The sequence below is a fragment of the Engystomops pustulosus genome, chromosome 3 (genome assembly GCF_040894005.1).
Source record: "Engystomops pustulosus chromosome 3, aEngPut4.maternal, whole genome shotgun sequence".
NCBI lineage: Eukaryota > Metazoa > Chordata > Amphibia > Anura > Leptodactylidae > Engystomops > Engystomops pustulosus.
In genome coordinates, this window is record NC_092413.1 from 200,585,472 (window position 1) to 200,598,393 (window position 12,922).

General features: G+C 42.4%; 1 protein-coding gene across 6 annotated transcripts in view; it reads left to right on the plus strand.

Moving 5' to 3' along the window:
- LPIN1 (lipin 1) overlaps positions 1-12,922 on the plus strand; it is a 122,953-nt gene that overhangs the window by 66,438 nt on the left and 43,593 nt on the right. For all 6 annotated transcript variants that reach the window (XM_072143596.1, XM_072143601.1, XM_072143598.1 and 3 more), the window contains exons 2-4: positions 1,048-1,248; positions 4,105-4,200; positions 10,294-10,619. In XM_072143596.1, coding sequence (XP_071999697.1) covers positions 1,048-1,248; positions 4,105-4,200; positions 10,294-10,619 — 623 coding nt within the window. The remainder of the gene's footprint in view (positions 1-1,047; positions 1,249-4,104; positions 4,201-10,293; positions 10,620-12,922) is intronic.

Consider the following 12,922-nt stretch of genomic DNA (forward strand, 5'->3'; position numbering starts at 1 on the left):
CGGGGGCAGGGTTAAGTGGAAAGAGTGAAGGCTTAAGATTTTGAAGTTTGCTCCTTTTTGGTAGGAATCTAAGCATAGTACTAGGGAGTAATACTAGACAGTAAAAGATGCTCCAGCTTAGGCTGCATTCACACTACCGCAAGGGGGACGTATATACGGCCGATATACGTCCCCCATAGACGGAAATGGGCACGCGGCGCCCTACGGGAGCGGTACGGTGCAGCACGCGTGCGGCACCGTACCACTCCTACCCTGTGAAAAAATACATGTGCGCCATGTATCCCTATGGAGAGGGGCGGGGGGTGATCAGCCGTGCTACGGTACGGCGGGCACCGGTCATGTGAATCCAGCCTTACACTGTAATAGTTTTGTCCCAGTTTAAAGGAGTCAGGGGGGATGGGAATAAAAGTCACATACAAGCTTTTAGTTCCAGTTTCCCTCTGGGACTATTCGTTTTGGGCCTGAAGCTTGTCCAGAAGTTCCAGGAGTCATGGGACTGGTCTCCTATGTGGACTCCCCGGACAGGACACTCATTGAATAAAGGGGGTCCTGTGCCCGCCCGTTTCGGAAGGATGGAAGACAGAAGCTATGGAGCGATGCACGATCTAGAAGCTGGAGTAATTATGTAGTCTTTACCTTGCCCTGGCCCCATAAGGCTCTGACTATTACACAGCATTAGTAAATATCACTTTGTACACCCAAACAGAAATATGCAGGATTTTAATTTCATTTCATTCGTGTGACCCGTCCTGACCCATATTCTGTAATAAGTACAGAAGAGATATAAGGAGCAGAGGAAGATTGTGGATGTTTATGTTCTTTGTGAGGAGCAAAGCCTTCTGGGAAATACATCCACATCAACACATGGATCTCCCTGAGGAATATTTCCATCCAACAGGCTTCTCGGGAAGTCTCCTTGGGAATTGTCTGATGTCTGCACATAATCCGTATCCGTAGCAGTGCGGCTACTACATCTCTCATCGTGTTGGGATATTCTGGAATTTGTACGCTATGAAATATAATATTTTTGTTCCTCTTTTGTCTCAGGCTCAAACAATGAATTACGTGGGGCAGCTCGCCGGACAAGTATTTGTGACTGTGAAGGAGCTGTACAGAGGACTGAATCCGGCCACCCTCTCCGGCTGTATAGACATTATTGTGGTACGGCAGCCCAATGGCAACCTCCAGTGTTCACCCTTCCACGTGCGATTTGGAAAGATGGGAGTTTTACGCTCCAGGGAGAAAGTGGTGAGTTATGTTATTTATTGGATTTGTGTACTAGATATAGAATATTTTCTATCATGAGGATAGTCATAGAGTTTGCGACCATAGAGGTTTCGCTGCAATCAGTGGTTAAGGCGTAGCTGTAAAGCTATAGTGATTTTACTAAATTATCATATGTGATTCCCCCTTTGATGACTACTTTGTGCTGCTCGTCCGTTTCTTTCCAAAGTTCTGACATTTTCTGTTCTGAAAGTGTTTGACAAAAATCTTTCTCACCAAAGGTGAAGTGGGTGGAGACTAATGTCTGTCTATGCCCTCAAGCTGAGGCCAGTTGGCTTGCCCACAGATCCTATGATGTCTTGTGTTCTCTCTCACAGTAATTTAGCATTAAATCCAGTTTTCCACAAGTAAATCCAGTGAACACTGCACAGTGCACATACAGGATGTATATGGTGACAGCCCGGGAGCTTCCATCACATGGAGGAGCAGGGGACATGTACAGTACATACAGGATGTATATGGTGACAGCCTGGCAGCTTCCATCACATGGAGGAGCAGGGACATGTACAGTACATACAGGATGTATATGGTGACAGCCTGGCAGCTTCCATCACATGGAGGAGCAGGGGACATGTACAGTACATACAGGATGTATATGGTGACAGCCTGGCAGCTTCCATCACATGGAGGAGCAGGGACATGTACAGTACATACAGGATGTATATGGTGACAGCCCGGCAGCTTCCATCAAATGTAGGAGGAGGGGACATGCACAGTACATACAGGATGTATATGGTAACAGCCCGGGAGCTTCCATCACATGGAGAAGCAGAGGACATGTACAGTACATACAGGATGTATATGGTGACAGCCTGGCAGCTTCCATCACATGTAGGAGCAGGGAACATGTAACAAGTGGTAGAAATCCAAGTAAACCAGTTACATGAAGTTTATAGCCTGTGCTGTGTGAGCACTAAGGGTTAATAGCTTATCTGCACAGAGCTGATACTGCCAATGGCAAGGTGGGAGAAGGGCTGCAGCATGAGGTGCAGAGAGAGAAAGTTCTGTAGAATCACAGACTGGGATGGACGGACTGATAGTGAACAGGGAGATCTTGTAACTCACTATTTTGTGAGTGCATCTGTATCAGTTGTTCTGTACACATCCAGCTCTGCTACATACACAGAAAGCTCTGTCACATGACTTCCTCCTCTGTGAGCAGCAGCTCCTACCCAACCATGAAACCGAAGATAAACAGAATATAAACAAAATACAAATCCAGGGCTTATCAACACAGGCAGAGGAATCAGCCATTGCAGCATTGAGATAATCTGAGGGGTATAACAATTAAACTACTGGATATAGGTAACAAAGATTATAGACAAAGTTGTTTTACATCCTAAGAGCTATTGATTTTTGGAGAAAAAAAACCTTTACAGTTACTCTTTAAGCTAAGGACTCCTGGGCCTGGCGCAGGGATTCAGCCTGTGAAGATTCTCCTTACTTTTGCCAGCCATGGTCTGTCGGTAGCGTTCAGGAACACACTTGACCTATTGATATGGCACTAGCAGGCGGATTCATTCTTTGTGTCTTAAAAAGTAAGGGGACTACGGCCCAAGACATGTGCCTACTCCCTCCCTAAACACTTGTGGAGAGACAACATATCTAAAACACAATTTTGCTAACATGGCATCTTAGATACAGCAACTCAGCTCTATGTTTCAAATAAAACATTTGGAATGGTGGCTTAGATACAGCAGTATCATACAGCAGGGATTATAGTTGTACACAGTAAAAAGTATAGTCTAGTTACATCCCATGACATTGCTATGATTGTTTTCTAGTCCAAGCATCTGTATCCCTCAGCTGCCTCCTTCAACACAATTGTTTGCTAGGAGGATACTCAGTATCTACACTTTCTCTCAAGTCTGAAGCTTGTATATCATAAATCTCAGTGTAGAGAGCAAAGGATCTCAAATTGGATCAAAATATATTGAAAAGGGCTTGGGTACCCCCAGGTTAAAGGAAATCAATCATCAAAATATATCATGATAAACCAGGGATATTACTCATAGATCCAGACACTGTGACTGTGGTAACCATCTTGTATTTGTTATCCCTTCCTCCTTCTTTCTAAAATCAACTTTTATAATTATACTAATGATCCCAAAGGGCTCTGCACGATTTTTCCAGAACTCCTCAGTGCTTTATCTTTACAGGCTGTTACAATGAGCAGAGCATGTTTCCCCTCCCCCAATACTTCCTGCTGCTAGATTACACAGGTAGAGGGAGGAGGGAGAGAGCCGGGGTTTGGAAGAGACCAGTTCTGCCCATTGTAACAGCCTGTGAAGCTGCAGCGCTAAAGGGCTCTGGTAATTTCCCCAGGTGTTCTTTGGCCTTATTAATATAATTTCACAGGTGGATTTTAGAGGGAAGCTTCAGCACACGGTGGGAGTTGGAAGTGCTACTGCACAATGTAACAGCTTGTGAAGCTACAGCATGGAGGGGTTCTGGTAACACTCCCCATAGCCCTTCAGAATCATTTGCATAGTTGCTTTTAGAAAGAAGGAGGCCATAAATAACAAGTATAAGGAGATTACCACAGTCACGGTGCCTGGATCTATGAGTAATGTCCCCGGTTTATCATGATGGACTTTGATGGTAGATTCCCTGGCTTGGTTGCAGCTGTAATTGCAGTAACCCCTATAGCTACTACTACACTGAGCACAATCACAACTTATCTCTGGCCACCGGATTGATGGTATCACTGCCTTCAGAAAATATCATCTGCTGGTTTCTTGTATTTGGATGTGAGTGTAAATGTTATTGCTCTATATCTACTATTTTGGATGAATTAAATATAGTTTTTTCTATCCTTAGGTTGATATTGAAATCAATGGAGAATGTGTGGACCTGCACATGAAGCTCGGAGACAATGGAGAAGCTTTCTTTGTTGAGGAGACGGAGGATAATGAGGTAAAGCACAAGATGAAAATCTGTGAAAAAGAATCCAACCAATATTTTTAAACATTGTTTTAATTGTTTTTTTAAAAAACAGATTTTTGCGTGAGTTCATACCAGTTCTCTTGGTTCTCGTCAAACTAGCTTCAATTCAAAGATGAAACAACATATCTTAGGCATCCTATTGGATCTTGTTTTCGTGGTCAGGAAAGTCAATGGGTTTGCCAGTGGGGCTACAGATGGTGAGACATTTATAATGTGTCATGTTAAAGGGAATCTGTCAGCAGTTTTGACTATAAAAAGCTACAGAGAATGTTTGTTGGGATCCCTGGAGTGATCATACCTCTGTCTTTGTATCATCAGGACTTTGAAAAATGCATTTATATTCCAGGATTGTAGCTGGACCTGGAGCACTTTGAGGCACTCCTGTGTGAGATGTCACAGCACAGCCCCTCCTCTCTGCTCGAGGAAGAGTTGAAGCAGACCTCTGGTTAGATATTAAAACAGGAGGGAGTGAATGCAGAGATCAAAGTACGCAGTACTTTGAGGATACGTCCTCAGTGCTTCAAGTCCAGCTACAATCTTGGATTATAAATGCATTTTTCACACAAAGGAATGCAGCTTTATATGACCATAACTGCCAGTAGACTCTCACTTCCAGTGTGCGAGGCGAGAGCAGGCAGAGGGAGGGGGAAAGTGCTGAGGGAGCAGAGAGACACGGTAACAGCCTGTGCAGCTACAGCACTGAGGGGCTCTAATAACATGTCCCAGAGCCCTTCTGGTTCAGACATTTGCACTGTTACTTTTTTTTGTTTACTTGCTTCCAATTCTAAATGTTAATTTTGTTAAACTCTTTACGTCAGGGCATGTCCACACAAATATCCAGCATGAAATCTGTGGCAGAAATTCAGGAGTGACCTTGGATTGGTGCCACGGTTCTGGATTAGCCCTTTAGGATTTGCACACGGATTAGCTGCACGAAAGCTGCTTGTATAAGTGACAGATCATTTATCGACAAGGATTTGAAATCTTTGGTGGATAATTCTGTGTTTTCAAGAATGGAAATGCAGACTTCACACTATGAAAGGGAGATTCCATGTAGAATACAAATCAGAATCCCTTTAACCCCTTAACACCAAGGCCCTTTTTCATTTTTTGCTATTTGATTTTTCACCCCCCACCTTCAAAAATCTATAACTTTTAAATTGTTTTGTGTACAGAGCTGTATGAGGGCTTGTTTTCTGCATAACAAATTGCACTTCATAGTGATGGTATTGAATATTCCATGCCGTGTATTTGGGAGGGGGAAAAAATTCCAAATGCAGTGAAATTGGTGAAAAAAAATGCATTTGCGCCAATTTCTTGTGGGCTTGGTTTTTACGGCTTTCACTGTGCGCCCCACATGACTTGTCTACTTTATTCTTTGGGTTGCTACGATCATGGGGATACCAAATTTATATAGGTTTTATAGTGTTTTCATACATTTACAAAAAAAATGATAACGTCCTGTACAAAAAATAAACTCTTCATTTTGCCATCTTCTGGCCCTAATAACTTTTTCATATTACGGTGTACGGAGCTGTGGGTGGTGTCATTTTTTGCGACTTATGATGACGTTTTCAATGCTACCATTATGAGGACTGTAAGGCCTTTTGATCACTTTTTATTAAATATTTTAAATCTTGCAAAATGGCAAACAAGTGGAATTTTCGACTTTGGGCACTATTTTCCATTATGGGGTTAAACACTGGAAATAATCGTTCTTATATTTTGATGGATCGGACACATTAGGGCGCGTCGATACCTAACATGTTTATGATTTTACTGTTTATATTTATATCAGTTCTAGGGAAAGTGGGGTGATTTAAATTTTTAGTTTTTTAAAAAAATTATTACTTTTTTAAATTTTTTTAAATCTTTCTTTTTTTTTTTTTACTATTTTTCAGACCCCCTAGGGTACTTTAACCCTAGATTGTCTGATTGATCCCACTGTAAACTGCCATACTACAGTATCAGGGATTTTCAACATCATCTATTACAATGTGCAAATCGCACACTGTAATAAATGGGTTAAAACAAGACAGCCTTGGGTCTTTGTGTGACCCGTGGCTATCATAATAACAGATTGCCGCTCCCTGATGACGTCACGGGGAGCGACGATCTAAGCCAACATGGTAGCGCCCATGCGACACCGGCTTTTTAATGGCAATCGAAGGGTCGACCCGCTAATGGTGCAGCAAACACTCACTGGCTATGGAGAGGGCTCAGCCCGTGAGCCCTCTCCATACACCTGCAGCCGACATGTGATATAGTAAAAGGTGCATTAAAAATTTCAGCCAAATTTTGCCGTACTCTTAGGCCTAGAGCCCACGAGTGAGTGTGATGTGAGTTCTGAGTTCAGTTTCGGTCTCCAAGCATTCGGTCAGACATTCGGACAAGCACACGTGCGAGTTTGATGTGACTTGTGGTCTTTACACCATATTGTGACAAAATACCAGCGAAAAGGAGAGGTCACAAGTCAGAGGACACCCATTAATTTCAGAAACAAAAGAAAAACTACAACAAATCTGAATACCCCACTATGTGATGGGCGGGTTTATATCCGGAACATAGCCGCCATCTTGAAAGCCGCCATATTGGATCACAGACAAGTTTTTTTCCAAAGGAAGGCTTGTCATATAGAATATCAAAGAAGACCAGAATTGTCTTAGAAACTGTTCGGTTCATAACAATTGGATTGCACGTCTTTATCTCAGTTTTTAGCACTGAGGGAAACACATTCAATGGGTTTTATCTGAGGTAAAACCGTTCTCGTTGCCCATGGAAACCAATCAGGGCTCTGCTTTCATTTTGTAAACAGCTATGGGAAAATGAAAGCTGAGCTCTGATTGTTTCAATAGGCAACTAGAACAGTTCTGCTCTCAAACCCCTCTGATAAATCTCCCCCAATGATTGAACGTACCAAATAGTTGTGTATCATAAGGAATGTTGACTTCTTTTGAACCACAAGAGATGTTGGAAATCGGATTGCAACAATCGCTTTCTGAGATAATTCTGATCTCTTTGATATGTTACATGACCTCCTTCCCGTGGGAAAACTTACCCTTGATCCAGTATGGTGGCTTTCATGATGGCGGCCATGTTCCGGACTTTAGTTTCAGAAATAAAATGTTGTCCAGTACACGGTACCTACAGCCTCAACCCATAGGGGCACATTTACTTACCCAGTCCTGTCACGATCCCGCTGTGTGTTTTCCGACAATCATTGACTCCGGCGCAATTCACTAAGATCGTGCGCCCCATATCCTGCATGTGTCGCTTCCCCGCTCAGGTCCGCAGGAGTTCACCTTCTTCTTCCCGGTGCATGTAAGTGTATTGTCTTGCGACACATTTAAATGTTAAATCCGGAGCTCAGTCCGAATCAGTCGGATCGTCCGACAGCACGGCCTCCGATTTCTGTCGCATGAAAGCCAAAATACAATCGCGTGCACCAAAATTCCCTTTTTAATGCAGAGCAAAATGGTAATCTTCGGAATATCTGATGTTTGTGCGGTCCGCGGACCCTTAGTAAGTGAACCCCATAGCGTCAGGACAGAATCTCATATCTCAGCCATTCTTAGCGACTTATCCTTCATCGCTTGAGGGCCAGAAGATGAGAGAAGGTCCTGGAAGTTGTGTTCTGTGAGAAGGTGACATAACAGAGACTCGTCAGACTCTATTTGTATAATGTCAGAGAGTCGGGGACATGAGCCGGGGCACAAGTGGACGGCATTCATGTGATACCGCAGTGACAGCGCCAGCCCTAGACAGACCCGTTTTGTTTTCTCTTGGCTACTTTCACGATCAAATCTTCGAGGGGCTTCTGGAGAATTTCTTGGCAGCAGCTCTGAAATTCTGACCTATTCATGGCCTTGTACTGTACTTGTTTTTCTGTGATATTAACCCTTTAACTAAACGGCCAGATAATGAGGTATTTGTTACCTTAAACGGAGTCCACCTCAAAGACGCCTCCGGATTTTTTCTGAACACAATCTCCTTGACCTTGTTCCGACTTTGCAGCTGTTCTTTACATAACTGGAGCGTCTTATTCATTTGCTTTGTCATCCACATAGAGAAGGATCCTGGGTGACTCTACAGTATTTACCTTTGGACTTGAAGATGTTGGGCCACAACGCAACGAGGGCAGTAATGTGATCCCCCCCCCAAAATATTACCATTCCATTTATGGTACTGTTGAGAGGTGTAATGTGAAGCCCCTGGGGCACAATACATCAGTAATAGGGTCCCCTCCCTGTGCTGTTTATGTTACTAGTGGCTTCTTATGTTGCAGAGGAGCCTTTGGACGACCTTTCCAAGCAAATGGGCCCAGGTGGTGCCAAATTTTTGGCACCTACTATAATTAAAGGAAATCTACCATCAAAATCCATCATGATAGAACAGGGACACTTACTCATAGATCCAGGCACCGTCACTTTGGTAATCTTCTTCTATTTGTTATCCTTCTAAAATCAACTATGCAAATGATTCTGAAGGGCTATGAGGAGCGTTACCAGAACCCCTCCATGCTGTAGCTTCACAGGCTGTTACATTGTGCAGTAACACTTCCTCCTCCCACTGTGTACTGAAACTTACTCTTCTGCAGTGAGATTAAAACAGGCAGAGGGAGAGTGAAGTTCTGGGGGACCAGAGTGGCAGCCTGTGAAGTAGCAGGTAACACCCCCAGAGCCCTTTTGGACCATTAACATAGTTGTAAAAGTTGAAGGAAGGAGGCCAGATTATCACAGTGCCTAGATCTGTGAGTAATTAATCCACGGTACCTGGATCTATGAGTAAGTGCCCCTGGTTTATCATTCTTTATTTAGATTGTAGATTTATTTTAACCTTTGCATCTAGTCTTCTATACAAAGATATTTTCCTCTAATGTTTCCAACCCATCCTGGGAATGAAGAAAACGTGAATCCCTTATATACTCAGAACTCATTGGGGCTTATTTACTAAGGGTCGGACAATGCACTTTCGGTGAACGAATTGTATGCTGATCGTATGTACCAGAATAAGGGTGCTTTGTGTTTTACTGACCAGTACCTGGAGGGGGCACCACTGTGCATTGGAAAAACCTATGCTACTGGATCTATAAATGATGGATCCTTTCATCTTTATGCTCATTTGGGGCCCCATAGGTCTGTCAATCATAAAGTAATGTCATCACTATATAAGATTACTATACGTCTATACCTTTATTTTGTTACAATGTATATGTGGACTAGTGGTCAGAGGTTTTAAGCCGAAATCCATGAGATTTGTGTTGTTACAGTGTATAAGTCTCAGAGGATTTCATTCAGTGCTACATTGTAACAAACGTCCAGCTTTGGGCAGGATATTTTGAGGGGGGGGGGGAATTCCGCCCAACATTAGTAGAAATCCTTATGAGAACCAAGATCTCAGCATTGTCAGATCATTAGACCTGCAGGGGATCACATCTTGAAATCCCTGGAGGTGAGATGTGTTCCTTAGCAGACAGAGCAGATGTCCGTGGGTTGGATACAGATATGCAGGATACTTAGTTTCGGTTGTTTTGGGTTCAAAATTTCCTTTGATGTGTACAGTTTTTTTTTTCTAGAGAGTAATTTCACTTTCTGTCGGTGGATGTGCATCTCTTTTGGGCACTCAAATGCTGATTTTATATTGTTTTCTATACATTTCCAGGAGGAATAATAAAGGGATGAAGGGATAGACTTTTTAAATAAAATATGCTCCAAGATTTGCTATATCATGTGGAAAATTTCTGTTGTAAAAAAAGAGTAGACAGTATCAGTTCACCACACATGTACGTTAACTTAGATCATGACGGACTTCTCCTCTTTGCATTCAAAATTTGATGGAGAGGTTCGGCTTTTTGGGCAGACATTGAAGAACCCATCACATCCCACTTTGTATATCAGCGATAGGTGAGGGTCTGGGCCCTGAGACCCCAACTAATCAGGGAAAAATGTAAGACTTGTCTTGGGTCATCCCCCCCAACACCTAGGTGGATGATGATATAAGCATTTCTGGTGTAAAATTAGGAATATTATCCAATAAAATCCTATTCCTCATGTCTCATTCCAGGAAGACGTCCCATCCCACCTGGCGACTTCTCCAATCTTACTGGATGGAGCTTCTCTCATGGAGGCGCAGCTGAAGAGGAACCAGATAGAATGGACAAGAAATTTAGATCCGTCCACCTCCACCCAGGGTCCTGCCAACATGCACCTGACCCAGGGGGGCGCAGACAGCGCCGGCAGTGGTTCTGTTAAGAAGAGAAGGAGGCGGAGGAGGAAGTCGAAGCTGGATAACTTAAAGAGAGAAGACAAGGGGGACACAACGGAAGATGAAGATATGTTCACTATAGAGATGAGCTCCGAGGAGGAGACGGAATCTCTCGAGACGACCAGGTCTGAGTTTTTCCACTTTATTATTTTATTATATGATTTTTATTAGTATGAACTATTCTGCTGTTTATTATTTGATCATCAAGTATCAAATTAAAAAAAAAAAACTTTACTTGAAAGGGATGTCCACTTTAAGCACATTCCAATAAATAATTGCTACTGTTTGTGTATTTAAAATTGTCCAATTCCTTCTGTATCAATTCCTCATGATTTCCAAGACCTCTGCTTGCTGTAATGCAACAGGAAGCTTCATTGTTTACTTCCTTTAGATAAACATCGGTCCATTGGTTTATGTGATGTCATTAGAGGAATTGATACAGAAAGTATATCATAGAATGCCATAACATTTCATTAAACATACAATATTAATTATTCGCTGCAATGTGATTAAAGTAGACAACCCCTTGGAAAATGGAACCTGTCAGCAGTATTGACAATGTAAAATTTCACTTCATCTCGAAGGATTGTAGCTTCCTTAGTGCACTGGACACAATCACTGCAGTGTTCCTAGTGTTGCACTGCTCCACAGCCTGAGAAACTGCAGCACGGAGAGGCTCTGGTAACACACCCAGAGTTCTTCTGGCTCAGTAAAATAATTTTAGAAGGAAGGAGGCCATGGATAACAAACATAAGAAGATTACCACAGTCACGGTGCCTGGATCTATGAGTAAGAGCCCCCAAACCCATCCTGGGAATGAAGGAAGCAGTGAATCCCCTTATGCAGCATTTACCTATGCTCTGAGTAACTGCTTTTGAATTCAATCCCTATTTTTTAGTCATAGGAGAAAGGGGGAGCTGCAGAGCAGCTCAACGCAGAGAGCAAAGAGCACAGCATTGTGAGAGCACGCCCCCAATGCACAACCATTGTATGTATATTCAGTAAATCTGTTTTTCTCAGTCTAGTTGCTACTTTAGAACTTTAGAAACAGAGAATGAGATCTCCAGGGGCGGCTTCCTTCTTCCTCTTCACATGGTCAAAACTCCTGACAAGTTCCCTTCAAAATTAAATCAGTCCCTAAAATCCCTCTCCACCTTAATGTAGATAAAACCACTTCCCAGAATATTAGTAAACTGTAGTTCCACTTTAGAGACCATTTAACTTAATCCAAAAATACTAAATGATTTGTTTGATCGACAACCTTGACTCCAGCCAAAAATGCTGCAGTCTGAAGACTTTTCCTGGAGAGTCATATGTAGCTGATGAAATGGTCTATACAGGATTACAAAACAGCGCCACCTTAATCCACAGGTTGGAATTGGTATTGCAATTTAGCTCCCGTAACGTGAATGATGCTGAGCTGCAATACCGGACACAGCCAGTGAAAAGGTGTGGCGCACATTCTGGAAGAACACAGCCATGTCTTTCTAATCCTGTACAACCCCTTTAAATGATGAACCACAGTGAAACGATCTCCAGTAATAGGGTAATATTCAGAATTTATCTTTAGATATAAATGGAGAAGGAGTTAGCATCTCTGTGCTAGATTACATGAGGTGTGCCGCATATCTGACCAATATGGAGCAATAAGAGGGGATAATATACAGGTCATGTGAGAGACCAATATGTCATATTATACTAATTCTCTATGTATTATAATAGTCAATGCTGGAATCAGCAGGTCAGTGCATAATACAGTGTGTAGCGGCATCTAGTGGATAGTGGTGGTATTGCACATGAAATTGTAAATACATTTGTATACTGTACGTTATACTAAGAGTTATGATAAAATACATAAAATAATACAATAGGTAAAATAATCAGTAAAACAAGAGTGAGATTGCGCACTTCAGACCACAAATCAACTGCAACTAAATATGCTATATCCAAACAATAATCCACCACAGATAGAAAGGTTTTTTTTGCCAGGATTTTGATTGATCCTTAAGATAGGCAATTCATATAAAAATTAGTGGGGTCCTGCACGCCGTCCACTACTGATCAGATAATATAGCGTAAGCCAGTGTGTGGATCCAGAAGAAGACAGCGCCATACAATGTGTAGTGGCTGGGAATGGGTTACTGCAGTTTTCTTTGTCACAATTGATAAGTTTAGTACAGGAGCCAGTCCAGGATAATGACCAGCAGTAAGTACCGTATATTCCGGCGTATAAGACGACCTGGTGTATAAGACGACCCCCCTACTTTCCTGTTTAAAATATAGAGTTTAAGATATATTCGCCGTATAAGACTACCCCTTTTCCAACGCATACAAAACACCGGTAAAAATTAAAATTATGCCCCCCTCCCAGAAGCCATAATTAATGTCCTGCCCCCCCCAGTAGCTATAATTAATGTCCTGCCCCCCC